This window comes from Paecilomyces variotii (assembly GCF_004022145.1).
Source record: "Paecilomyces variotii strain CBS 101075 chromosome Unknown C8Q69scaffold_4, whole genome shotgun sequence".
Classification (NCBI taxonomy): domain Eukaryota; kingdom Fungi; phylum Ascomycota; class Eurotiomycetes; order Eurotiales; family Thermoascaceae; genus Paecilomyces; species Paecilomyces variotii.
This window is the reverse complement of record NW_021167143.1, coordinates 1-26,936: the sequence shown is the minus strand read 5'-3', so window position 1 is coordinate 26,936 and position 26,936 is coordinate 1. Positions and strand designations below refer to the sequence as shown.

At 46.5% G+C, this 26,936-nt stretch overlaps 10 protein-coding genes and 2 non-coding genes across 12 annotated transcripts; 9 read left to right on the top strand and 3 right to left on the bottom strand.

Annotated features, from left to right (window-relative positions):
* Positions 1 to 545: 545 nt before the first annotated feature.
* C8Q69DRAFT_506120 (mitochondrial 18 KDa protein-domain-containing protein) lies at positions 546 to 1,981 on the top strand (the record flags this gene model as incomplete). Its single annotated transcript, XM_028632770.1, has 3 exons — positions 546 to 712; positions 966 to 1,539; positions 1,616 to 1,981. The coding sequence occupies 3 exons, from the start codon at positions 546 to 548 to the stop codon at positions 1,979 to 1,981; spliced, it is 1,107 nt and encodes a 368-aa protein (XP_028485550.1).
* Positions 1,982 to 2,834: 853 nt separating this feature from the next.
* C8Q69DRAFT_t73 lies at positions 2,835 to 2,906 on the top strand. Its single transcript has one exon. It is a non-coding gene; the product is annotated as a tRNA-Arg (tRNA).
* Positions 2,907 to 3,164: 258 nt separating this feature from the next.
* On the bottom strand, positions 3,165 to 3,236 carry C8Q69DRAFT_t62. The gene has a single exon. It is a non-coding gene; the product is annotated as a tRNA-Arg (tRNA).
* A 559-nt stretch (positions 3,237 to 3,795) lies between these two features.
* On the top strand, positions 3,796 to 4,499 carry C8Q69DRAFT_401531 (P-loop containing nucleoside triphosphate hydrolase protein; the record flags this gene model as incomplete). The annotated part of the gene is made up of 2 exons (XM_028627934.1): positions 3,796 to 4,214; positions 4,277 to 4,499. Coding segments are annotated over 2 exons (642 nt in total), but the record flags the coding sequence as incomplete, so codon positions are not given.
* Positions 4,500 to 5,235: 736 nt separating this feature from the next.
* C8Q69DRAFT_462973 (quercetin 2,3-dioxygenase anaerobically complexed with the substrate kaempferol) lies at positions 5,236 to 6,881 on the top strand. Its single transcript, XM_028630351.1, has 2 exons — positions 5,236 to 6,028; positions 6,117 to 6,881. Exons 1-2 carry the CDS (start codon positions 5,526 to 5,528, stop codon positions 6,763 to 6,765), a joined length of 1,152 nt encoding a protein of 383 aa, XP_028485548.1. The 5' UTR covers positions 5,236 to 5,525; the 3' UTR covers positions 6,766 to 6,881.
* A 947-nt stretch (positions 6,882 to 7,828) lies between these two features.
* C8Q69DRAFT_222469 (hypothetical protein) lies at positions 7,829 to 10,418 on the bottom strand. The gene is made up of 2 exons (XM_028626305.1): positions 9,993 to 10,418; positions 7,829 to 9,904 (listed from the first exon to the last, which is right to left on the bottom strand). The coding sequence occupies exons 1-2, from the start codon at positions 10,008 to 10,010 to the stop codon at positions 7,949 to 7,951; spliced, it is 1,974 nt and encodes a 657-aa protein (XP_028485547.1). The 5' UTR covers positions 10,011 to 10,418; the 3' UTR covers positions 7,829 to 7,948.
* A 142-nt stretch (positions 10,419 to 10,560) lies between these two features.
* Positions 10,561 to 12,451, bottom strand: C8Q69DRAFT_462970 (ATPase family AAA domain-containing protein 1). Its single transcript, XM_028630350.1, has 2 exons — positions 12,265 to 12,451; positions 10,561 to 12,208 (listed from the first exon to the last, which is right to left on the bottom strand). The coding sequence occupies exons 1-2, from the start codon at positions 12,328 to 12,330 to the stop codon at positions 11,024 to 11,026; spliced, it is 1,251 nt and encodes a 416-aa protein (XP_028485546.1). The 5' UTR covers positions 12,331 to 12,451; the 3' UTR covers positions 10,561 to 11,023.
* Positions 12,452 to 12,561: 110 nt separating this feature from the next.
* On the top strand, positions 12,562 to 14,660 carry C8Q69DRAFT_462968 (putative chromosome segregation protein). The gene is made up of 3 exons (XM_028630349.1): positions 12,562 to 13,572; positions 13,626 to 14,063; positions 14,114 to 14,660. Exons 1-3 carry the CDS (start codon positions 12,672 to 12,674, stop codon positions 14,338 to 14,340), a joined length of 1,566 nt encoding a protein of 521 aa, XP_028485545.1. The 5' UTR covers positions 12,562 to 12,671; the 3' UTR covers positions 14,341 to 14,660.
* A 103-nt stretch (positions 14,661 to 14,763) lies between these two features.
* On the top strand, positions 14,764 to 18,675 carry C8Q69DRAFT_462965 (putative GPI-anchor). The gene is made up of 5 exons (XM_028630348.1): positions 14,764 to 16,700; positions 16,765 to 16,952; positions 17,021 to 17,147; positions 17,231 to 17,339; positions 17,449 to 18,675. The coding sequence occupies exons 1-5, from the start codon at positions 14,955 to 14,957 to the stop codon at positions 18,393 to 18,395; spliced, it is 3,117 nt and encodes a 1,038-aa protein (XP_028485544.1). The 5' UTR covers positions 14,764 to 14,954; the 3' UTR covers positions 18,396 to 18,675.
* A 430-nt stretch (positions 18,676 to 19,105) lies between these two features.
* On the top strand, positions 19,106 to 20,387 carry C8Q69DRAFT_462961 (putative lipopolysaccharide-induced transcription factor). Its single transcript, XM_028630347.1, has 4 exons — positions 19,106 to 19,327; positions 19,402 to 19,459; positions 19,668 to 19,868; positions 19,953 to 20,387. The coding sequence occupies exons 1-4, from the start codon at positions 19,294 to 19,296 to the stop codon at positions 20,125 to 20,127; spliced, it is 468 nt and encodes a 155-aa protein (XP_028485543.1). The 5' UTR covers positions 19,106 to 19,293; the 3' UTR covers positions 20,128 to 20,387.
* A 2,934-nt stretch (positions 20,388 to 23,321) lies between these two features.
* C8Q69DRAFT_443641 (kinase-like domain-containing protein) lies at positions 23,322 to 24,750 on the top strand (the record flags this gene model as incomplete). Its single annotated transcript, XM_028628935.1, has 5 exons — positions 23,322 to 23,506; positions 23,559 to 23,890; positions 23,980 to 24,320; positions 24,373 to 24,529; positions 24,584 to 24,750. 5 exons carry the CDS (start codon positions 23,322 to 23,324, stop codon positions 24,748 to 24,750), a joined length of 1,182 nt encoding a protein of 393 aa, XP_028485542.1.
* Positions 24,751 to 25,345: 595 nt separating this feature from the next.
* C8Q69DRAFT_486056 (alcohol dehydrogenase) lies at positions 25,346 to 26,660 on the top strand (the record flags this gene model as incomplete). Its single annotated transcript, XM_028631874.1, has 5 exons — positions 25,346 to 25,521; positions 25,577 to 25,692; positions 25,782 to 25,926; positions 25,966 to 26,105; positions 26,170 to 26,660. 5 exons carry the CDS (start codon positions 25,346 to 25,348, stop codon positions 26,658 to 26,660), a joined length of 1,068 nt encoding a protein of 355 aa, XP_028485541.1.
* Between the last annotated feature and the right edge of the window lie 276 nt (positions 26,661 to 26,936).

The window sequence follows — 26,936 nt, the reverse complement described above, 5'->3', positions numbered from 1 at the left end:
GGAGAAGAAGCCGGAGGAGCTCCAGGCAAAGGCCGACATGATGAACGCTAAGACTGGTAGATATGTGAGATGGCGGACGTCATGAACGGCGCAGATGCAGCAAGCAGAACACGATGCCAGCTTGTAATAATGCGTCTTGGGGAGGGGAAGATTCGATTCCACATCATGGCAGTGCTGTCCGGCACTCCCGGGGTCTTCAGATGTTGCCCAGCAAAGCAACTATTCGAAGCAATCACCGTCGTCGTAAAGTAATAGTTGCTGTTCCCCCCGGTATTGTGCTCTTCCATGATCCACCGTTCCTCCGACGGCTTTCTTCCCTTGCTCCTCGGATACCCCTTGGCGGAATAATACTTGCCGGTTGCACAGCATTTACTTAACGTGGTGCCTGATCTCGTGCCGCGGTCTTGATCACCTTTCGACATACTCTCTTGTCTAAATTCGCTGCTCCTTCCAACACACGAGGAGAGTCCAGATATTCCAGTTCGCCGTCTTTAACATCTGTGTCAGTCCTCCGCCTGTGATAGTCCAGCCTTCATCTAGTCACGATGTTCTGGGGAAAGCGGAAAAGCGATGACGACGGTGTTGCCCATGTCCGAGACGAACCTCGTCCGGACTTCAGCAAGCAACCTCTACCCCGCGAGAAACTTCCTCCCAAGCTACAGCAGCTAGTTGACCGTGAGGATAACTTTTTTGACGAAATTTACAGTCCATAGTACGTCCGATCTTGCTGTTTATCCGTCTCGTTGCATTGCTATGATCTAGCTCGCGTGCGGGCTACATACCCTCGGTCAACGTCATTAGAGCTTCTGGCTCCGCTTCCCCGCGACGTGTTCAACACCATGTCAATATATTCGGGGTGCTACGAACCCGGCGCAAAGTGGCCTCCAGAAGCTCTTCTAGATTGTCATTGAGCCTTTTACGCATTTTGACTGTCCAACAGGATATAATAGCTAATAACTCGACAGTTCTGTGGACACCAATGATACCCCATACAGATATGCTGCATACGCGAACCGTATTCGTACCATCCTTCTTTCTGCACATCGCTATGTCGCCTACACATCCGACATAGGCGAATCTTTCCGGCCAGTAGCACATCCCCTGCTGGTCCGCGGAGCATACGCGATTTCATGGACATACATCCTTGGTGACGTCGCCCATGAGGGCTATAAGGCCTATTTGCGCAACAGGCGCGTCCTAGCGCCACCCAGCGAGGCATACAAGGATGCCACGGACCTGAACTTACCGCATGTGATGAGAGGAATGGCGACTGGCAATATCAGTGGCTCCCTCACATCTAGCTCGTCTTCAGTTGATCAGAGCAGGCCGAATGAAGGGGACGCGGATCTAGTGCCATGGCCTACCCCCCATATTCCATTGATAGAGGACTACCGGGTTATCATGGCGAAGCGGGCCGTGTTCCAAAGTATAGCAAGTATGGGGTTGCCTGCATTCACGATCCACAGTGTCGTCAAGTATTCGGGCAAGTATCTCAAGAACAGCAAAAATGCGATGTTACGGACCTGGGGGCCTATAGGAGTGAGTAACACCCTGGACAGACGTTCAACCGGAACCACACTTCGAGTAGTATGAGCTAATTGTATTGTTCCTTTAGCTTGGTCTCTCCGTGGTCCCTTTCTTGCCTTATCTGTTTGACCGGCCCATAGACGAAGCAGTTGAATGGGGTTTCGAGACAGCGATCCGCTCGTTTGCCGGAGAATCGGAGGTTGTGCCTCTCCAGAGCCCTGCTCACTCTCAGTCGGGAGAGGTCGCTACGCTCGATTCTGTTTTGAAGCTGCAAGGTGAGAAAACGCGCCAAGAGGCAGTGCCTGAGGGTTCGCAGAGTAGCGATTCGGTCCCGTCATGGGAAGAATATAAGGAGAACAAGCTTCGCCAGCGTGAGCAACGAAAGCAGGGAAATCAAGACAGTAGTATCTTGTCGAAGATTTCTTTTGTGTCCGGCAAGAGTAAGGAGGAATGATCCAGTGCACAGAGCTATCTGTTAGTTCTCTCAACTCTTGTTCAGCCACGGTTTCTTGCGCACTATATAATTTACCCAATGAGCGACTTTACAGGATGAAGTGGTTCGTTCCTATAAGCTGGGTTTCTTTCCAATGTCCATTCTCTTGCTTTAGTTAATACCTGCACTAGATGTGCAGCAAACATGTTCCTCTATGCCTCAGCGGCTTGTGATTCCTTATGGTTGAGGATAAGGCCAGTAGGTCAGCTACACAATAACATTTACTGTCCACTTGTATACTCTTGTGATATAGATGTAGAAATTGACCTTGTTTGGTGTCTGGTAATGTGAAAATTGAAGGACCTGTATGTGTGTTTCCCTGAAGCCCGTGCTATTTTCCAGTAAGATCTGGCTATTTATTTATCCGATATCTATGGCCATTCCAATTATCCGGGTTGACCGCCATCGCAAAAATGTAGGGTAACAGTCTAACTCTACATAATATTAATATACTAGAACTCAGTGACTACAGTAGTAATCAGATATCTCCACTGTTAGAAGCCTCCCCTATCTAGACAGTCAAATATTCTCGGGGGTTGAATCGAAGTCTATCTAGATACATTTGCGCGTACAAGAATGACGTCACATAAAACGTTTGTCACTGCTTGAGAATGTCTTGAGAATGTAGCAATAACCCTCCGACTATAGGAAAGAGAGTAGATAAAATCTATTAGCTCTAGGGATATACCACAGAGATGCTGTACCAGAATGCATGCGCTTTTTCAATAAGGGCATACTTGGGGCAAGCGGGCGAGGTTCTTATGTGCGGAAAGTTCCATATATTTTCTAGTTGCGCTTGGACCTCTCAACAATTGGCCGGCTGGCCCAATGGCAAGGCGCTTGACTACGAATCAAGAGATTGCAGGTTCGATCCCTGCGTCGGTCAATGAATGGTCTCTCTTAAAGAGAGATCACTTTTTTTGTCTCTATACTTTTTGCAGGCAGCACAAAATCCATTAGACTTAAATAACAATCTATATCTAGAATATAGATTAAGAATAATATTAAAAAAAAGTGAACTTCCTGTACCCTTCTGTTAAGCGCAATATTCAGTTATTCATTTTTTTTGTCCGGCTCTATCCGGCGAGAACTGCGGCAAAATTTTTATTGCGTAAGGTAGAAGGTGCAAAAAAGAAAATTCGAATGACCGACGCAGGGATCGAACCTGCAATCTCTTGATTCGTAGTCAAGCGCCTTGCCATTGGGCCAGCCGGCCAATTGTTGAAGATTGGATTCGGAGTAGCCATATAACAATCTCAGACCATGTAGGATGTAACCACATAGTCGTCACTACCTACCTACGTCTGTAAAGACGCGATACTTACTTTTTTCTCAGTATACTACTTTCATAGAGTCCTTTTACTACTAAGTATATATTGATTTCAGGCTAGCTATAAAGGACTGTATATATAAGGACGTCATCCCCATTTTACAGATGCATTCAGTTCTTCATGCTATATATATATATTATTACTACACCATCTACTACAGGTCAATAAGAAAAGTAATCAGGAAGTTCACGAACTGACTGAGCCCTACTTCTAACTTAGCTACTCTTACCCCGTTTATAAAGACCCTTCGAGGCATATCAACTGAAAAGCCTTTCTCGAAGGAATGTGGTAAGCAGGTAGGATCAGCTACTTAAGTATACGACCCAGATCAATGAGGCACACATCTGTAGACAACCGTAAATAGGTAGCTATCTTGCCAGTCTCAATTGTTTCGTGGATGGACTACTTCGATGTATAGCCACCTAGAGAAGCCATGATCACGAGATTAAAACCGGCGAAAAAGTCGCCGTCTGCGGTCCGTCGGGCAGTGGTAAAACATCTGTGATAATGACCCTCCTGCAGATGACAAAAGTGAAAAGCGGGAGTGTCTCTATCGATAAACGGGACCTGGCATCCATACAACCATCTGATATCCGCCTGCGACTCAATGTTACTCCCCAGGACCCGTACCTCATGCCTGGCACCATCCGGCTCAACATAGACCCCCATACAGTCGCCTCTGATGATGAGATACTCCGCGCAGTCAAGAAAGTGGGCCTGTGGAGACAGATTCAGACGAACGGTGGCCTTGACGGAGATCTCAAAGATTCGAAATGGTCCATGGGAGAAAGGCAACTGCTAGCCTTGGCGAGAGCGTTAACGCCACGAAGTCCCATCTTGATCCTCGATGAAGCTACAAGCAAGTATGCTGCTCCCAGGTAATGCAGCAAAGCATAGATTTACCACGAGAACTAACGAATGATAGTGTCGACCGTGAAACAGAGTCGATCACGCAGAAAGTGATAGAGACAGAATTCGCCAATAAGACGATTATCGCGGTCACACATCGACTCCGCTATATCACTAAGTCTGACCGAGTGGCTCTGATAAAGAATGGAGAGCTCGTCGAATTTGATAGTCCATCCGCATTACTTGCGCGGGAATCTGAATTCGCGGGCTTTTTTACTGCTTTCAGAGGGTCATTTTGATCGTCTACACACAGCTGATCCTTCTAAGAAGCTTGATAGATATAGGTAAGCTAAGTATATTAAGGGTAAAGAACGTGACCTGACTACTTAACAACTCCGAGCACAAGCTGCAGATATTCAAACTAATAAAAAGGCAAGTTTAATTACTCTAAGAAAAAGCCCTTCCACCTTATAATTCCAAGAGGATATGAAGCAAAAAGGGACAAAAAAAAGAGGAAATAAATAAATAAAAAGACAAAAACATACAACAGTAGGGATTCGCTGGTGGTCACCCACCCAACTACTAACCTACCGGCGTGTGGCTTGAGTACGGCTGAGCGGACGGGAAGCCCTATTTTCCACACCCTATGGTCGTATGTGATAGAAATATACTGCTTTAGGAAACTTAAACACCCTATAAGAGGAAGAAAAGAGACAGGCGTTTTTAGCAGAGCGAAGGTCTCTTTTAAATAGAGCTAAGAAGGTTATGAATTCCAAGTGGATATGTTACTATGTTTATCTATCCCTGGCCAAGCTAACTTGTGCTATAGTAGTTAAATCAAATCGAACTGCGCGAATCGGAATACCCGAGCGATTTCCTGGTTACATATTCGGGGAATTGAGGGTTCTCCCGGCATATAAAATAGATCGAACCAAGCGGCTCGGGAATTCCGAGGGATGGATGCTTTGTCGCAACTAGCAGTAGCTTTTATTTATGTTTTATACCCCCTTACAATACTACTAATTCTGTCGGATATTCCCATTCTGTCTTTCTCAAATGTAGAACGATGATCCTCGGTTTAATCCTCTCTTATATCGGGTTTCTTTTAAGGACTAAGATTTCTCAAACGGCACCTTGTCTGCATCTCCACTTTTGTTTTAGGTCAACTGACTGCATTTATGTGTGACGAACGATATACTCCATAGAATTCCGCAATACTTATATACAAGATCTCCTGTAATCTACAGTGGACACCCGTCAGATGTCAGCTTAATTCATTGGAGCACATCTTGATATAATATTATCATCAGGAGGTAACCTGCACAATGCATTTCCGGCTACTATTCGCAGTTACAAGTACGCTTCTAGCATACGTTCCCATAGTTCCTGCACATTCAACCTTCGCGGTTTCCCAGCGTAGTGCAGACTCATTGCCAGAATCACTTTTCGTCGATACACCTCCATCCTATCTCCGTCCATACGTGATCCCTCATTACGCATCTGCCCACGCCGTCACAGTTGGTTCGCAGACGTACCGATTCTACGTTACTGGTCCTTCCTCCAATTATGCATTCACACTCATGGGGACCAATGCACCCTACACCACGGCTCTAGGAGTTCTTCCTCATATACATTATCATCATTACGAGAATTTCTTCACTTACAAGGGCCGTGTGCAATTGTGGGCACAAAAGGACAATGCTACTCAACAATCACGAGTTCTCTACCCGGGCGACTACGGATCGGTGGTAAGGAATACGACGCATACATTCCAGATCTTGGATCCTGATACCGAACTCGTTGGAGCCATTGTTCCAGGTGGATTTGAGTAAGTCGGCCTAATTTGTCTTTAGATATTGGTTATCTGCAGTGACCCATCCAAGGAAATGTCGGTTCTCCAATTAATGATAGTCCAGGGAGCTCTTCTACTATTTAGGTTCAAACCTTTCTACGACCACGCATACTCCCTATGTCCCACAGGCTGACGATGGCTCCTCTGCGACGGGACCAAATTCATCTATCATTTCATCTCTAACAAAGTTCGACGTCCATGCCCAATTAGACTTTGAACCTCGACGGGATGCAATAAATGGAACAGCCCCAGCTAGCAATTGGCACACGGGCAACAACACGCTGACTACTGATGGTAGCCCTTATTTCGTCGCAAACGGCTGGGGTCCAAAATACATCAACTCGCAGTACGGATATCAGATTGTTCAGCCTCTAGCCACACCAGCCCAGACGCAAGACACGAACTTCACTCTGTCCACTATTTCAATCAGCACTACACCAAAAAATATTACTATCCCGCAGTGGTCATTTCCTGGTGCTGCAGCATTTCAGGTCCTCGAAGGAAATCTAAAAATCCAGATCGCTCAGTATCCAACCGCATCGCTTAGTACTGGTGATGTGGCTTTCGTTCCTGGAAATCTGACCTTCAAGTACTGGAGTGGCTCTTATTTTACCAAGTTCCTCTTCCTCAGCAGTGGAAAGGAGGGTCTGGACCAGAAGTTGATTCAAACTGGGGCTTTCTACGACTATGTTACCTTTCCTACTACTTGGTAATAGGGCAGGTTCATCGTCATTGAGAATAATATCTGAAATGGATCTGTTTGTAGGCTGAAGCTTATAAGAATCGCTCTTTGTATTGTACATACCATGCGGCATTTTGCCAGAGGAGCCTTTTTTTTTTTTTTTTTGAAAATGGTACCACTTCCTAGAGGCTGGACAGGGCCTGATCCATAAATATAACATCTAATTCTTTGAAAGACTGCAAAATAGTCTTCAGGATGTAATTCTAAAACCAGGACCGATTTCCCCGCCCGGATACTAAGATCTCGTATACGTATATCAGATTGGAGACTGAGGAATGAATGAAAAGTATATCCTCTTATGCAAGTGGTTTTTTTTTTTTAAATGAGTTTACCCCGCACTTAGTGTTTCGTTTTGATTATATGTATGTACGTAGTTTGTTTTCTAACTGTGGAGCACAGTAAATCCCGAAAACAGGACCGTACTTTCTCTGTTGAGCATCGAGTGATGAACTGCGGGTGTCAATACCTCAGTATATGTACAGTACAAGTCAGATAAGTTGACATTTCAGCCTGCCACTTGCGTTTATTCTACCCCGCTAACTATCGGCTGGTGCGGAGATCAACAAAGCAGTTTCGACCGGTTGTTTCTGCAGCTTATACTATTCAATGCATATCCCTGGCGCAAGTCAACCATGCGGTGAAACAGAAGAGCTTTCTAAATTCAATGATAGCAATTGATCTGAAGGTATTTACAACCGGAAGGAAAGAAACAAGTCCTGTGCGCCGGCGCCGGTGTAGCTCCTATAAACATCACTTGAACAAGAGGTAAAGGACGAACAGAGGTCCTTGTAAAAAGCTGTAGCAACATTGATTTGAGGGTTTATGACATGGTATCTGGGTCTGTGTATGACATTTCGGGCTCAATAACACGACTGTAACAGGTGAGAGTATACTTGCGCAATTAGTCTCGCTCATCTAGCAAGAGCTGAAGAGAGAAAGAAAATGAAAAACAGGACGATTGATCTAGTGCACTCCCATGCCGTACTACTCCGGAGGTACGCCCAAAGGAATACAAATAATTAGATGAACCGATGCAGTCTGAGCGACTGACGCGCCCAGATACTGGTGCAGAACACATCGCTAGTGACCATAAGACCAAAGTAGCGTCGATGCAAAACTCACTCGTACAGCTCGTTTGTGTTTGTGGAGGCACATCAGTCCTCCTTGCTGCTGTCTCGAGACATACCTGTGCTGGACAATCCTCTTCTCTGAGATGATTCCTCACGCAGGTTTGAGCGCGATCTTGCTCCAGGGGGAATGGCCAGCCGGCCAGTGCTGCTCCCAGGTGTTGCTCTTCCTTCAAGACTGTCGTCCATTTCAATCAAATCTCCCATCCCTCCGATTCCCATTGCTTGCCCCAGGCCATATACTTGGCCGCCTTGCGCGTTCTGCTGCAGCTCGTTTAGACCTGCCTTTGCCCGGGTTGCCATCTTCCTCATCCACCCTTCGATAGCACCACCGACATTCTCGAGTCCTGTGGTGGACGAACCCGACGCCACGGTAGAAGTGGACCCAAAAGAAGCTGTGCGAGGTAGGCTAGGAGGTGCTGGAGCAGTGAGATTCGGTAGATGTTGGGAGAAGAAGTTGTTTAGCTTATCAGGGGCAGGACCCGGCGCCGTAACATCTCGGCCAAGGGTGCCAACGCCGCCGGGACCAGAAAGATGGAAACTACTGCGCTGACGACGATGGCCATGTCCTGAAGGCGGCGTCGGGCCATTGGCTCGCGAAAAGGAACCCGAAACCCGACCATTGCGTGTGGGAGAAAATGTGGATGATGGTGCAGTGGACAGAGGTTGAGAGTGGGAGGATGATGTTCGTGGTTCCGACACGGGCTCAATTCGAGGTATATCAAAAGAGGTCACGGCAGATTCCGAATCGGTATATGGCAATGATTGCGACTTTCGGCGTCTGCGCGGGAAAAAGCCCAACGTTCTGCGTGGTACACGTCCAATTTCCACTGGCCCTGGAAACCCATCTATATTGACCCACGCTTCATGCTTCCACGTCTTGTCTTTGTTCTTTCCACCTTGCGCATCAGTTTCGACCTCGTTATCACGACTGGCCGTCTCAGCTGGTGCAATTGAACCGCCAATTGAGTCGTCGAATGGTCTCCGGCCAGGTGTTTCGTTTTCGAGAAGATTGCCCTCCTCACTCGACTGAATCCGACGTCCTTTGACCGTGCACGCCTCCACTGGGAGTAGGACCGTCTTTCTGCTCTGAATGCTGTCGCTCGGCCAGAATCCGTTGGCTTTTCGCATCACACCAGGGTTGCAACCGTACTTTATAGTGACTCCAGTAATGCTATCCGCAGGCTGGACTTGATGTACATAGACCAAAGCATCTTCATCGTGCTCGGGGTCCGCGGCAGATGCATCCGCAGGCCCACACGAATCCCTTCTCTTATGGCGGCCGCTTAATTCTGATACAGAATCTCCGTTTGCCAGTAGTAACGCCTCCCGCTTCTTCGCCTGTACCAAAGCGCGTCGCTCTTCTTTAGTGCCTGATCCGATCTGGACGGTGGAAGGCTTCGATGGTCCCCATGACGAGGGCGCCGACTTCGGTGCACTGCTGATATAGGCATCTGAACGGGACGGTTTTCTTCTCTGATGCGAATTTGGTGTCTTGTTCGACGCTGGCCGTGCAGCGTCACTCCCCAGAACGGACGATGCTAGGCTCTGCAACGACGACCAGGATGTCTCCAGTAGACTGGAGCCAAGTTTTGAGTTCGCGCTCTGCGTCTTGCTCCCATTATCCAGACCAAAGGCAGAAAAATAATCCACCAGACTTTGTTTGCTCCGGTTCGCGGTTGTCGTCGCCCGGGAAGGATGGGTGGTAGGCAGGGGCGATACCCCTCGCGATGTATATGGGGATGGAGTAGCGACAGGAGACTGCGGAGGTGTCAAATCGAAATCCGAGGCCGGCGGCAGCTGCTGGTGAGCAAGGTCACCTCCCAAGTTTCCCTGATCATCGTCGTCGTCGGTCACTGATATCAGGCGACGATTGCGTGGCCGGACCGTAGAGGTCGACCTCCTGCTCGTGGTACTACTCGAGGTCGACGGGCTGAGAGCGTCGAGAAAACTGCTACTGGAGCTCATTCCCGCCGACAGAGGCTTGATATATCCTGTGCAAAGAGACATAGACTGTCAGCTTGCTTCCGACTGCTGGGCCGGCGTCATCGGAGGCAGGTTACGGTTATACCTCGAGATCATTCGTCATCCAGCGCAGTGACCACACCCGCTTTCGCGTAAAACTCAAGGGCAAGGGAGTTCAAGTAGTGACATCGAGACGCATGTTCTGATGCGAATCCGAACCAGGTCTCCGGACCTCAATTGCGCGGCCGTGGTGGTTTATCGGGGCGTCTACGGAGCGCGGCAGGTACGGGCGTGACGACAGAGGCTCCAGGGAGGAGAGATGAGGCAGAGTCTGAGGCCTGGTCTGTGGTCTCAGATAAGACGCTGGTTAGAGGATCGTTAGGGCTCTAGGGGAGCCTGGTACGGCGATCTGGTAAGAAAGAGATCCTAGGAAGCGTTCGTTAAGGAACAAAGCAGTTGGTATCAGCAGAGGGCTTCTTCCCTGGCCAGCCCACGCGGCCCGCTCGCTGGGCGGCCCAGCTGTACGTATGTAGGGGTACGTAACTCCCACGCGGAAACTGTACTGGACGCGAGGTACCGATACATCCCACTTGGCTGATCGGCGCATTTTGCCCCCTTGAAGGACTGCCTGCTACGGAGCCTCATCCACTCATACTAATACTAATGCTCGCTCAGTCTGTGGCCTGAACGATTTCATGCCTAGATACTGTCTCAAAGATACTGTCTCAAGGCGCTTCAAGGCCACTTCAGGTAGGTCGTTCACACTCTGTTTTCCGGTTTGGTGGGTGAAACGTCTATCTATCTATGGCGGCTTCCTCAAGTCTTACTCGCAGTCGGTTTACCGGAATTGCGATCATGTGAACCTCGAGCAAATCGTTAACTCTGGTATCTACAGGCAAAATACCGTCAACATCTCTGGGAGAGCATGCCAAAGGCGGCTGTAACGACAAGGAATTCTAAATACACGGCCAGCAAAGGCCTATTAATGGCAACATGTATGACCGGAAGATCGTGGTGGAGTGATTTAACATAAACAGACATCTCTCGATCAGCTCGTGGTGGATATGTCCGCAACGCCAGTCCCTCGGGATGATGTATTCCGGCATGAGAAGGGTCGCAAGGGGCTCTATTGAATACCTATTCGGGCGGCTCGGCCACTGGCGCAGTTGATGGAGCATCAGCTTCTTCACCAACCTCATCGTCGGTGACCCATTCTTTCTCCGACACAGTTTTGCTTGCATCCAGTGAGGGTGCAGGCTTAGGAATGACCTTCACGCCTCCTGCCCGAGTGAAGAAGTCGTCCGTACGGAGTCCTCGCACCTCGCTGGGATCCACGGACGTCATATGCACACTGGCCGCCTTCTTCTGCCGAATGAGTTCCCGGATAGGGACCATGGCTGCATCGCGGCAGGCCTCTTTGATATCGCTGCCGGACATACCCGCCATCATGCGAACAAGATAGTCAAGGTCAAAGTTCTCCCGGTCGATCTTGGTGTCCTTCAAGATAAGAGCCAATATCCGTAGACGCTGCGGTGCTGGCGGTAGCGTGACGGGAAATTTCTTCGGCATTCGTCTCAAGATTGCTTCATCGATATCTTGGATTCTGTTGGTAGCACCCAGGACCATGACCCGTTGAGGCTCGCCCATCGAGTTGGCCGATGTGAGGCCATCCCAGTGCGTCATGAACTCTGCCTTGACCATACCGCTGGCTTCATGCTCGCCACTTCTCCGTGTTCCCAAGACGGCGTCAATCTCATCAATAAACACGATGGAAGGCTGGAGCTTCCTGGCCAAAGAGAAAACGGCGTTGACAAGTTTATTCGAGTCACCATACCATTTCTCCGTCAACGTAGAGATATGCAGATTAATGAAGCACGCTCCACTCTCGTGAGCTAATGCCTTTGCCAACATGGTCTTTCCGCAACCTGGAGGGCCGTAGAGTAGGACACCAGACGGCGCCGAGAGCAGCGAAGACGTAGATGAATATAGATGGGGCATGGTCAGCGGGTATATGACGGATTCCTTCAGCTCTTCGATGATCTCGTCAAGACCCCCAATGTCCTCGAACGAGACAGGAATGTCCTCCGGTGCAACCACATCCATAGCAATAGCTTGCTCATATTGCGTCAACTCTAGGTCTTCCTTCCGCTGTCTCCGTCGCCGTCCACCCCGCCTGGGCGACTCATCTTCCGACTCCTCGGTTCTATCTAGCCTTCGCAGAATGGCCGCTGATTTGCGCTTCTGCTCTTCTTTCTTGGAGCTTTCGGGGTCGAAATCGATGCGCGAAAGAAGGTAGCGAATCAGGAAATATGCGGATGCGGACTATGCAACTTAGGTCAGATTGCCTTCAATCAGCGACAGCTGTGTTCACCACTTACTGTTCCCGCGATCATGACAAGTTCCTGAAGGAACTGTTGCCATCGCCGGCCGCCAGCGGACGCCATAACGACAGATCAACTATATCACGACTACCCCAAGGAAAGAAAGGATCATGGACTATATGAGAAGTGTGAGAGTAGTGATTAGATCAAATGATGTGGAAGAGGTAGAGGCGATGAGTTCGGGGAGCTGTGGCGCTTGGTTCCCATGTGGCTTGCCGCGGAGGTTCGGCGTCAGCGCTTTCGGTCACATGCTGCTGCGTCGGAGCGCGTCTCTTTGTTTGCACAACTGGAGAACGCGATAGGATCGCTGTGTTGCGCCTCGAGTCTGGTGCGCCACAGAACACTACAACACTGCGATTCAATTATATATACAGTGTGCGACAGTCCCAATTAATATAAGCAAAATGCCCCCCAAGCGCAAGGCCGTCCAGCTTTCGGGTCTCGTCGACACCGACGACGAAGATGATGTTATGCAGATGGATGCAATCGAAGGCGCAATACGCAGCGACTCAGAGGCAGAGGAGCGCCCAGTCAAGAAACACAGAGGACGACCTCGATCGTCCGGACAGGGCGCTCCTGAAACAAAGAAAGCCGCAGTGAAGCCTCGAGCGGCTGCAGTAAGGGGCAGACCTCGAGTGAATAAAGCCCCGCCAGAACCCCAGCCTGAGGATCCGATAGAAAGCGAAATTGAAACGGGGAACGATGACTCTCTCGAGATGGATCCGCGGAGAGACGTCTCTAACGACGAACTGGACTCGCCTAAGAATGTAGCGCCAGGAAAGAAGACAGGAAGGCCCGCAGGTACACGAGGGCGGAAGAAGGCTGTTCCCGAAAAACAAGTCAGCAAGGATGGCGAGTTCGAATACACACCCAAAAACAGCAAGGCGCTGAAAGCAACAGATAGAGCAGGGCATGGAGCCAAGAGGACCGCTGGAACCAGACAACGAGCGGAGACGGACGAGAACGAAGTTGCTATGGAGAGCCAGGCGCCAGAGATCGATGAGACTACTCTCTCTCCAGAGAATTCGATTCTTCAGTCACGGCAATTCTCACCTTCGAAGTTTCACAACGCAGGAAAGACGGGGCAACGCGCCTTGCAAGAATCGCAGAGTCGCTGGAATGCTGGTAGAATGGCAGAGGCGGAGAAAATTGTCGGAGACCCAGAGTTGAAACGGAGATTGAGCGACATGACGAAGAGGTATGAGAGTCTGGAGTCGAGGTTCCGGACTCTTCGAGATATTGGTATCGTGGAGGCAAATGAAAATATGGAGAAGTTAAAGAAACAGTGCGAGACTACGACAGAAGGTATGGAGATTTTCTAAGAATCACGGATGCTGCACTGTACTAACTGCAGACAGCATCGAGCAAACTTGTAGCTTCTTTGAAGGAAGAATTGGCAGCCCAAAAAGCGATCAGTCAGCAGACGCGAACGATTCAGAAGAAGTTGAAGGACCGCGAAATGCAGGTCGGTGACCTCGAAGCACGAGTGGACGAGCTCACGTCAGAGCTGTCGTCCGCCCAGAACGAAATCAAAATGCTGCAGACGAAATTGACAGCTGCCCGCAACACGGTAGCGAACGTAGAGAGCATCACATCAAAGGCGCCTGGGAGTGCTGTTAAAAACACTCCGGCAAATCGAAGCATGATGGCCGCCAACGCGGAAGCAGTCCAGGCTGCTCAAATCGCACAGCTCAAGGAGGATCTCTATAGCGATCTTACGGGTCTAATCATCCGCGATGTGAAGAAGAGGGAAACGGACGATATGTACGACTGTATCCAAACAGGAGCCAACGGAAGTAAGTCTAGATATCTTCTACGATCCAAGCTTTTACTAATGACAGCTCAGCTCTTCGCTTTAAACTGGCTGTTGCTCACGAGGCAGAGAGCAAGACCACCAGCAGTCTCGAATCTGCTGAATTCCACTACATGCCGTTGCTCGATGAGAATCATGACAGGGACTTGGTGGAGATTTTGCCGGATTATCTTACCGTCGATATCACCTTCTCCCGACAGCAAGCTGCGAAATTCTATACGAGGGTCATGGACGCGTTGACTAAGAGAAGGGCAGACTGAAGATTTTGTTTAAGATGAATTCTCTTACAGCAACAACGTTTCACAGTCTTCTGTTGACTGGGTTGGTGAATCAAAGATGGATTTGGGTGATCTTTACTGGCGTTACTGTTGCATACTTCATTGCATACTTATGGAATACCCTGGGCGACAGCGAGAGGTTATATAAAGACAATTAGCTTAGTTACCGTAATGTTTTCACGACATGACTGTCAAAGACTCTCCGATCCTGAGTCGTCATGATAGGATCATCCATGATTGGCACATGAGGTGCAACGCAATTGTTTATGTATAGATTGTTCAATCCATCGTCATCTATTCAGGGGTACTGCACAATTGGTGTTCATGAATGACCGTAAAATCCCCCGGTGGACGCGGAATAATGTGTGCCAACGAGAGCCGCCGTCATTGGTTCTCAGCCTTGCAGAAATCGAGAGCACCTCCGGAGCCTGCTGAGTTGAACACGCATCAGCCTACAATGCGTGGGCCACACTAGATTCTTGTTCTTCTAATCTCTTTTCTCTTAGTTGAGTATCTTTCTCTGTGTCTCTCAGGGGACCAATTCCGCTCTTTTGCTTATTTGTTCTGAAGACGCAGCCTCCCCGGACAGCGGAAGCATGGCGCGTCTCGGCCGCGTAGGGTTCCTCGTCCTGGCGGTGGTTTTCCATCTCCTATATCTCTACTCAATCTTTGACATATACTTTGTCAGTCCGATTGTGAGTGGCATGCGATCATTCTCCGTCGAACGGGAACCAGGAAAAGAAGCGCCGGCGAAACGTCTCGTTCTTTTTGTTGGCGACGGGTTGCGCGCGGACAAAGCCTTCCAAGCATTTCCGGATCCCTCGCCGCCGGAGGGCGAGCAGGATGAAAACAGCGAGCCTATTCGCCTGGCGCCTTTTGTACGATCTCGAGTTTTATCCTACGGTACTTTTGGCGTGTCCCATACCCGAGTTCCCACCGAATCGAGACCCGGTCATGTTGCGCTCATCGCGGGGCTTTATGAAGACGTATCGGCGGTCACAACAGGCTGGAAGCTGAATCCTGTGAACTTCGACAGCGTGTTCAACCGGAGCAGGCATACTTGGAGTTGGGGGAGCCCAGATATTCTACCCATGTTCAAGGAGGGAGCTGTTCCTGGCAGGGTGGATGCGGAAATGTATAGCGAGGAAGCAGAGGACTTTTCAATGGACGCGACGTATCTTGATACATGGGTGTTTGACAAGGTCAAGGAACTATTTGCATCTGCGAAGACGGACCCGGAGTTGAACGCCAAACTAAGGGAGGATAAGCTGGTGTTTTTCCTGCATCTACTCGGACTGGACACAACCGGACACTCCTACCGACCCTACTCCAAGGAGTATCTGCATAATATCAAAGTGGTCGACAGAGGCGTCAAGGAGATCACGGAGTTGATCGAGGACTTCTATGATGACGATAAGACGGCTTTCATTTTTACAGCAGACCATGGAATGAGCGATTGGGGTAGCCACGGTGATGGCCATCCGGACAACACACGTACGCCCTTGGTTGCTTGGGGTGCTGGTGTCGCAAGGCCCAAACATACGGAAGCTGGTAAAATAACAGGTCACGAAGACGGGTTTTCATCCGACTGGGGATTTGACGACATCCGAAGGCACGATGTAGCGCAGGCCGACGTTGCTGCCCTCATGGCATATTTGCTAGGATTGGATTTTCCAGTGAACTCTGTTGGCCAGTTGCCCCTGGAATATATCGATGCAGACCCGAAGGAGAGTGCATTAGCGGCACTTGCGAATGCCCAGGAAGTGCTGGAGATGTATCGCGTCAAAGAGGAGCAGAAGCGTGCGACTTTGTTGCACTACAAGCCCTATGGACCATTAAGAGATAGCCAGCACTCGATCGAACATCGCATCGAAGTGATCAGGAACTTGATCGCCAACGGAGAGTTTGAGGAATCGGTCACGTTATCCCAAAATTTGTTGACGACTGCGCTAGAAGGTCTTCGTTACCTACAAACGTACGACTGGCTTTTTCTCAGGACTATCATCACTCTTGGATACTTGGGCTGGATTGCTTATGCTATCACCACCGTCATCGATCTTCATGTTCTGCACGGCACCTCTGATGCCCACCGTACGACCTCTAGCACTATTCTCTTCTCTTCGGTCCTGGTTGGCCTATTCTCAGTATTACTGTACCAGCGTTCTTCGTGGAGGTATTACGCATACGCTATCTGCCCTATCTTCTTCTGGGAAGAAGTATTTGCGAGAAGGAAGGCTTTAATAGCAGGACGCCAGATTCTTCTGGGCCATATTCATAATTTAGGAGGTTACGCGTTATTTGGTCTGCAGGCATTTGCTTTCATTGGCGTTTTAGAGGCCCTTGTGAGCACCATCCCCTCTACAGTCCGTATCTTTGAGTTATTGGAGTACTAACTATGAACTAAAGGTCCAATCGTACTTCCATAGAGAAATATACACTGTATGTTTCCTACTAGCAGCTTTCTGGCCTTTGGCCTACGGTTCAGAGTTCCTCACCACGAACAAACTGCTTTCTGCGACTTGGGCTATTGGATGTAGTTTGATGAGCATCTTCACTTTGCTACCAGCTGTGAAAGTGGAGAGTATCACAATGATGTATGTGAACAGGACCCCGGGCTTTCATGCAAAAGAAACCCACTAATTATGTGGCTTATAACAACCAGAACTGTTGGTGGCCTTCTCATGTTCTTCACTGGAGCATTATACCTGGTTTTCGAGGAAACAATTGCTCGGCATTCAGGAGCAAGTGTCGTAAGCAGCATTGGCTCGAGAATTATCATGGGAGTCCAGGTATGTTGTCAAAATCGATTATTTTTATCTGTCTTCGGGCACTGGACAATAAGCGACATTACTTACTATGACAACTGTTATAGCTCGGTATGGTGTTACTTGCCATTATCGTAACTAGGTCGAGCGCCGCATCTCTACAAGCAAAGAGAGGTCTTCCATTTGGCAACCAAGTGGTTGGCTGGTTCGTTCTCGGTAAGTTGCCGGGATCTTGCTCAGTTAGATGGGCGTCGCTGTATAGTCATACTATATAGCCAGCGTGATTTATATCTTTGGGATTTTAGCTCACCTTGCTTCTGTACAGTCACGTCGCTCTTACTTCCCTTCGTCCATCGCTTCTATCCGAACAGCCACTATCTTCATCGCCTTATAATAATATTCCTTACATTTTCTCCCACCTTTATCATCCTCACCATCTCCTACGAAGGGCTTTTCTACTTCGTCTTCTGCATGACCTTGGTCACCTGGGTACGACTAGAGCATGCTATTTATGTACGCTCCAAGACCTCATCTGGGAAAACAGTCACTATCGATAGTGCTCAAAAACATGTTGACCCTGTTGTTGATGCCGTCTCGAAGCCCGAAGACAGAGTTGGTTCTGGGGCTGAGTCTGGACAAGATTCAACCTCGACCGCAACCGTGGGATCACATACCTACAGATACCGCGCTCTCACTATCTCTGATGCGCGTGTGGCGCTGTTCTTCTTTTTCCTGCTACAGTCTGCATTCTTCAGCACAGGAAATATCGCATCAGTATCCTCGTTCTCGATGGAGAGCGTGACCCGACTTATTCCGGTCTTTAGCCCATTCAGTCAGGGAGCGCTGCTGATTCTGAAACTATTGATACCCTTCGCCATTATCAGTGCCAACCTTGGTATCTTAAACCGCAGACTCGAAGTAACGCCTAGCGCGCTCTTCATGGTTGTGATGTCCATATCGGATGTCATGACATTAAACTTCTTTTACATGGTCCGCGATGAGGGTTCGTGGCTTGACATCGGGACGACGATCAGTCATTTCTGCATTGCAAGCCTTCTGTGTACATTTGTCGCAGGGCTGGAGTTCTTGAGCGAAGCTTTTGTTAGCGGCGTTGAAGTTGGACCAGTTGCTCCGCATAGCCTTACCAAGGCCGGGACAGCTGTGACAAACACCCTCAGAGTTGATGCTGAGCCTAACGGCTCCATGGATGGCAATATCAAAGCCGCGAATGGGACCGCCATCACGGAGGCAAACGGCGCTAATTCTTCATAGTTGGAATATCTATTCGAAATGTAACCCTCTTGTGCATTTTATGCAATGCATCTATATATCTAAAGTCGGGGATCCATGAATCTTTTTGCTGGTCTTTGAGACATCTAGATATCCGATATCACGTATACGCGCATACTTTACAAGAGAAACCTTGTCAGAGTATATGATACATACCAGAGATAGCTAATAATATCAATTTAAGTGTTCTGTGAATATTTAGAGCAGCGAAGCAAAAATGGAAGCTGAAGGAGCTGTCTAAAATATTGCTCCCACCCATACCCTAAGGCGTATTACTGCAGCCTGGCTCGTGGAACGTGATTTCGTCCTCAGCACTGCCCCAGCCTCTTCACACGAAGAGGACAATGCGCTGTCGATATCGAATTGACCGTAGGATAGGTTGACCTATTTCAGGAAATCTGAGTCTCTCGGAGTACTCCGAATTACCATTTGCCTCCACCTACAGCACTGAGTCCAGCGATCGACATTGTTACGAGAAATAATAGTTACATAATAGATGGGATGTCCGCCTGGGAGCGGTCATATGTGTCAATTGAATGGCTTGTTCAATCTCGTGTTCTCGAGAACGCAGCCGCAATTCAAGCCAGGCAGACACGGGCCCATTACTTAACTCCGCCCCCAAATATCTATTTATTCACATTTACGATGACAATGCGATGGCTTGCAGATGACAGCACGCATGTAGGTAGCCTTGTGAGACAAATAAATGGCACTACCCCACCCCCTTGTTAGGAGCCTCAACGTAGATTGCCTTTTTTAGTGGGATAGTATCCTTCTCATCGCACTTTCCATCCCTTCTTTTTTTGCTACAGCCTGGGTTTTTTACGACTTTCTATCTGTGGGAACTGGCATCGTGTACAGAAGCAGTGCAAACGAAATCATGTCGACTGGTCAGGATAGCAAGGCACAATCCCGTGGGTTTAATATATATCCACTATATACCCTCTGCCTTGGTAAAATTGAGAAACTTACTTCTGTCTATTTACAGCTCCTTCTTATGAGACGCAGGACAGAGAGGCACCTAACACCGATGCAATAGAACCCCAGTATGTTTCACGTTTATCCATGTCTATTTTCGTTTTTTCCATATTGCCCATATTACCGCAGTCTTGGTTAGGAAATTGCTGGAAGATTCCTATTCTCAGTTCTCGCGTCCTCAATATATCTCCCAGAACTAACTGCTCCTCTATTTTCTATATACCCCATATCATCAAATACACATAGACATCGCTGACAGATATGTCATTCAACCAGAACGTATCCCGCGCATCCTGACGCGGCACACACAGAGTCAAAGCAACCAACTGGTGTTTATCGGCCGGCCGTCCCAGGACAAAACTTCACCACTGCTATCCCGATCACTTCACTTTCACGGAATGCTGCTCCAGTAGATTGTCCTGCTTGTGGGGTCAGGTCTCTGACCAAGGTATCATACCACAGTGGGAACACAACCCAGTATGTGCAGAAGTTACCCAAATGAACCAGATCGAGTTTGAAACGTACCACTAACCTTTTTCTTTTTTGTTTTCGAATTTGAAGCGTGTGGGCTCTCTTTATCTGCTGGTGCACCTGTCTCGGTTGTATTCCGTACCTAGTTGACTCGACGAAGGACGTAGAGCACCACTGCGGTAACTGTGGTGTGCTTCTCGCAACTTGGCACCGTAGTGGTTCGCTCGAGGTGAATTATCAGAATATGGTGCAGCGACGTACCTAAGGGTTTGGAGTATGTTCTTCTAGATGTGGGTTTTGGGGGTTTCTATATTCTTTCTGCTGTTAGGGGTTATTATATTCTTATTGGGGGTTATCGGTAGCGTTGCATTAATTCATGGTCTGTGGTACGGGGAAAGTTATGATGTTAACATACGGGCGGGTTCAATAAGGGAATATACCTCTATTTCATATGGTCAATAATGGACGAATAGAGAGTCTATAGAGCGTACTCGACATTATCTTGAGTGAGTTCGATATCCTAAGGAAATTTCGAGATTGTATAGTTTCTATACTTGCATGGCTTGTTTTCAGATTTGACATCTTCTCCAGAATCGAAGTTGTAGACTGAAATTCCCTGGCCTCGCCGACTGGCTAGTGAAAGTATTGCGGTACTCGCAGCAAGATCCGTGATACTCACCCCAGGACACCATATAAAAAGCCCGTTTTCTATCCATTGTACAAAAAGCTAGTTACTTCCAAGAGAGAACTGACGATATTCGTCAACTCCTCTTGAACAAGCCTCGAGAATAACCGGCCATGTGTACGAAACTCGTCCTACCATGCAACCCAAAGCAGACATTAGCACGTCCATATACTCCATGGGAGGCCACCAGGGATACAGCCTCCACAGGTCACTTGTTCTAGCCCACTGGGATCGAGGTCTACTCCGTAGATAAAGCCCGTTTATGCCTTCTTATGTATGTAATGTATGTCAACTGACTGTACTATTTTAGTGCACTACCAAGACTAAGCCTGATCGGGGGTGATTGTTGGTACGTGCATACTCACCCGACCATTTGAAATACCAATGATATTTTCTTGAAAGTCTTTTCAGTCTCGAACTAATACAGTAAACACTCTCTATATCGCTCGTAATTTACAATATTTTTCTTTCCTACGAGTCTAAATCATTAGTAACTCACCCATTAGGGTAGAAATAACGAGGGGCACAACAGAGATTGGGGTAGTTATTATGGTTTGCGATAAAGAATGACGAACTCAGCTATTCAGTAATATTGAAGAAGATTGAGTTCAAATTGTAATTTGCCTCTGGTAGTTGAGATGGTCGGGTGAATGTATAACTACAGATCATCTCACCTCGCTCCAAAACCTCGGTTCACCACGCACGGACCACACCGAGACCTCCGAGACCTCACCTCACCTCGCAATCTTCGCTAAGTAAACTCGTTACCACATATGGTAAAAATATACTCTATATACATTCCTTAATCCCCCTAATTTTAAAATATTCTATATTCTAACTCTCCCTAAGTCCTAACCCCCCTAATACCCTAATTTCCCTAATGCCCTAATGCCCTAATTCTCTAATTTTAAGGTATACTTATCTAATTATAATGGTAAAATAAGAATACCTGATAAAATAACTATAGGAGATTAAATTTAAGGGGTAGTTAATTTTACAAGGGGGTAATAACTAATTAAGTAGTATAGTTACAGGTAACTAGTACTCTTCTTTTATCTCAGTTACCCTATAATATACTTATTAATTAACCTACTAGTTATATATAGAGTAATTAAAAAATTTTAGATTATAGGTCTACTTAATTATTTTATTCCTTTATTATTTTATTTTCCTTAACTATATACTTTTTTAATATTCCTTTACTTTACCTATATCTTAACTAGTTATTAACTAGTTATTAACTAATTATTAAATATTTAAATAAAGTTATTAGATTTTTAAAGTCCTAAGTAAAATCTATAATTACTTAATAAGTACTTAATAACTAGTTAGAAACTAGTTAATAACTAGTTATTAACTGCTTAGCGAATTATTATATAGGACTTAGAAAAATTAAAAAATATTAAGGTAATTAGATTTCAGATACTTAATTAGTATTTAAATACTTTAGCTATCTCTAAATACTTATTAATAATATCTGCATTATATAATAAAGGGGGTATAAGCTAGCTTAATTAAAGAAAGGGTCTAGCTAATCTATAGACTCTTAAATAGTATAATATTAAATAATAACTAATAAATTTATAGATTAGCTAGACTCTTTTTTTAGTTAGATTAGCCTATACCCTCTTTTTTATATAATACAGATACTATTAATAAGTATTAAGGGGCAGCTAAGGTATTTAAATACTAACTAAGTGCTTAAAATCTAATTACCTTAATATTTTTTAATTTTTCTAAGTCTTATATAATAATTTACTATATTATTAATAATTACTTATTAATTAATTATTAAGTACTTATTAAGTAATTATAGATTTACTTAAGACTTTAAAAATCTAATAGCTCTATTTAAGTACTTAATAATTAATTAATAACTAATTAATAACTAGTTAAGATATAGGTTAAGTAAAAAATACATATAGTTAAGGGGATAAGGTAGTAAAGGAATGAAATAATTAAGCAGACCTGTAATCTAAAATTTTTCAACTGCCCTATATATAACGTATTTCCCTGCCGACTGGACTACCCGACCGACCGGACCACTGCCGTATTATATATAAAATGCCCATTCTCTAGACCTAAATATCTCAACAACTACGTTTCTAAAGACTATAAGAGAAGATATATATAAAATATATATTATTTCAAATATATATGCTTAATTTTATCTGTTTAAATTCTATAATTCTCTGGGTATTTTCCAAATAATATAATTACCAAAAATTACAGTACTTAATCATATTACCTAGAGAAGAAATAATTTTTGAAATCTGAAGTTTGAGTATATATAAATATACTGTCCTAAAAAGCTATATATCAAATATTATATATATTAGATTTGTGGTTGTTGAGATATTCAGGTCTAGAGAATGGGCATTTTATATGTAATACGGCAGTGGTCCGGTCGGTCGGGTGGTCCAGTCGGCAGGGAAATACGTTAACTAACGGGTTGATTAATAAGCAGATTGCGGGGCAGCCGAGGTAAAAGAAGAGTGCCAGTCACCTATAACCACACAACGAATAAATACAGCGAGGTGCGGTGAGGTTTGGCAGAATGTCCGTGCGTGGTGTGGTTCGCTTAATTTGCGAGGTGCGGTCATCTGCATCCTGGGGTGAACGTGCACAGACCAACCCTAAGCCCTTATTTCCAGAATAGGATTGGTCTTGGTCGTGCACTAAAACAAGTCGGTCATTCTGACTCGCTGTACATAACTCCTCCAATCTTTCCCCTTCTTTGTTTCCCACTTGGATTGCTCTTTAGACTCATAGATATGGATGATCCTTCTGTCTATCATCAGCATAACCTTCTGTACACAGAGGAAAGACTATCACGATATCGTCCCGGTGGATACCATCCTGTCTGCCTTGGCGATACTTTCAAGAATGACCGCTACACGGTATACCATAAGTTAGGCTGGGGAGGATATTCGACCGTTTGGCTTGCGAATGACAGAGAGTACGTTATGAATCATACCGTAAAATCTGTTATGTAACCTTTCTAATATAAGAAGACGAGCCCAATGGGTCGCACTGAAGATTATAACAGCAGATAGTTCCCTGAATTCTCGAGAACTTGATAATCTACGACTCTTAGAGGAACGATTACGAGGAAGCTTATCATCAAACTATATTGTTCAGTTACTCGACTCTTTTATTCATCAGGGACCGAATGGGGCCCACCAGTGTCTCGTATTTGAGCTGCTTGGTCCTTCTGTCAATAGGGTTCTTAGTGACTACAATCATTTTGGAGATACCCTTGAGGCAGAAGATATCCTTCGGATGTCAGAACAGCTTCTACAAGCCATTCAATCCATCCATAATGCTGGTATGGGACATGGAGGTAAGATCCCGGTATATAACTATACATTGTTTTTATACGCTATAAGAACTCGTTCTTGCCTCCATTTGATGGTACTGACGCAATGGCAGATATCAGCGGCGGAAATGTTGCATTTACCTGCAGCCGCCTATCGCATATAGCGAAGGAGGAACTCTTTAAAATCATTGGGATGCCAGAGTCTGAAGACTTAGCTCGTCTCGATGGAAGACCGTTGGACAAAAGCTTACCGAAATATCTAGTGAAAGCAGCTGAGTGGGTTGACTGGGTAGATGAGGACGAAGAAGATATTCGGATTTTGGACTTTGGCGAGGCATTTCTTCAAGGAAACGAGCCAGGAAAACTCGCTCAACCGGGTCAATTGCGGGCACCCGAAACGATTTTCACAGAACACTTTGATTACCGAGTGGACTTATGGCGTGCAGGCATTATGGTAAGTGGCATATAGAGCCTGCGAAGGCATGGTATTAACGCTGCTCATCCAGATTTATTCATTTATATTCACATCATATCCATTCCAATACCTAGGCGACGATGATTTCCTGGTTGCACAAATGATTGGTTTCGTGGAGGAGTTGCCTGAGGATTGGCATCCACAATGGATGCGGTTGAATTCCAAGCGCGAGTTGATACTGGAAGAAAGTGAGCGAACGACAGCCATCACGAGACAACCTCTTTTGCTAATTTTGTTCAAAGCTTTTCAGATATCGAAACTAGAAAGGAGGTTCAAGGAAAGAGTGCATGATCCAGAACTTGCACCCCTTTTCACGATCATTCGAGGATTGGTGAGGTTCCTACCGTCGAGTCGCATGAATGCTTCGGAAGCACTTGGTTTGTTAAGATCAGGACAGACGACAAGCTAAGAAGATGAGTAAATGCAAATAAATGAATAGAATAAGTAGTTAACATTCTGGCTAGCTATGAAATTTCTATCTATCAAGTATTCTGCGCCTACTACGAATTGTCTGGTAATCAACGACACGGAAAGCCCGGTAGTTCAGCCACGATCAATTTGACGATAAGCACATGCTAAAAACCCGTGCATCCCGTGTTATGGGCTTGAAATTTGCATAGCCTTGCTCTTTTTTGCTCTTCAGTTGAAGATACCAACTTATCTCTCTGGCCTTTCACATCCTGCAAATGTCGAGTCTGGCATAGGACGATGCCGTTTTTGGGGGAATTGAACATCTGGACCCTGGATGGATGATCGAGCGGGAGAACTCTTGGACCGGGACCGGAACAACAAGTCTATCCGCACCATCAATTATCATAACGTCAAGTGTTTTAATAGTACCAATGGCGGGTCCTTTTCAGTGACTGGTCACATTATAAGTGGCAATACAACTGCCGGAGACTGCATCATCTGGGGATCTATACGATTAGTCTATATAGCATCTATACGTACATATCTGCACTCATTAACTGCGAACTGTTTTTGGCGCCAGGCTTTCAGCTATTATGTTGTCCGTTGGGGTATCTTCCCACTGCAAACCTTCCGAGTACCAGCTCCTCGAACTTCCACGGCCGGAGATCACAGACCCAAAAGATGTTATTATCCAGGTTCATGCTGCAAGTGTCAACCCCGTAGATCTGAAGAAAGCGGAAGGAGTTTTCAAGATCGCGCTTAAAGACTCGTGAGTGCAAACCTCTCCGTCGTTGAAAGAGACCTACTCAACGCGGAGGTCATAGATTTCCATATAAAATCGGCTACGACGCTGCTGGAACAGTTGTGGAGATTGGGACAGATGTGGCACGATTTAAGGTTGGCGATGCCGTTTATGTTCGATTGCCAGAGTCTCATCGAGGTACTGAATATACACCTTGACTAGTCCACTGTACTTCCCGCTGACTTCTATGTCGTTAGGCTCATGAAGTGAATATGCTGTACGCCCAGAGCGCTGCATCTCTCTGAAGCCATCTTCGCTGTCCTTCGAGCAAGCGGCTTCTATACCATTGGCAGCTACGACGGCATTCCAAGCCCTGAGAAAGTATCCCGGCGACCTTTCAGGGAAAACTGTACTTGTGCCGGCTGCCTGCAAGTCACCCTTCCTATTAGATTCAAGGCGCTCTGCTAACAGCATGGTAGTGGGTGGTACAGGTCTTTTTGCCTGTCAATTAGCCAAAAATGTTTTCCACGCAGGGAAAGTGATCACTACCGTTTCGACTTCAAAGGTTCCTAAAGTACACGAACTTCTAGGAGAAGGAACAGTGGATGAAAGTATGTACCCATCGTAACGTAGTCTGTGAATCCTTGCAGATATATAATTTCTGACATCCACTAGTTATCGACTACAAAAGGGTCGATCCGAAAAGTGTCATTGAACATGGCTCGGTAAATTTCCTATTCGACACCAATGGTCTCGCTATGGAGTACCTCTGCCTCATGCGGCCAGGGAGTGGGTGCATTATATCCATATCAACAACACCATCGGGAACTCAATTACAAAATTCCGCAGTTATGAGACTTCCCCATCACCCTACTGTTCCATTGGTTCCCCGGCTTGCGTTAGATATGATGGATTCTATCCGCAAGCTTCGTGCAAGACGTTACGGAGTCAGCTATTCTTACATGTTCCTAGAACCCAGTGGTGAAGACTTGGACATATTAAGGGGGTACGTTGAGGAGGGTAGACTAAAAACAGTAGTTGGAACTACTGCCAATATGCGGGATATTGAAGAGGTTCGAAAGGCATGCCAGGTTGTATACAGCAATCAGGGTGGTCTTGGGAAGGTGATTATCGTTGTCGACAAGGCAGGAAATGGCGACGTTTAGCTAGAAAGTAGGTTATTAGTGAAGCGTCCTCTATGAACGGCTCGAACTTTTCGTATTTCGATAGCCCAAGCAAAGAGTTTCTAGAACCATATGTCAGTATTTCCAACAGAACATACCACATTGTGAGTGAAGCGTATCCCACGTGATTAAAAGGCGAGGAATCCCACCTTTATTATTTGTTGAGGGTCACCCGTCTAGGACGTTACGCAGAATCGTCATTGATACATACATTGAATCTCGGAACGTGCTTCTCTTTGGAAGATCCACGTCTCTTGC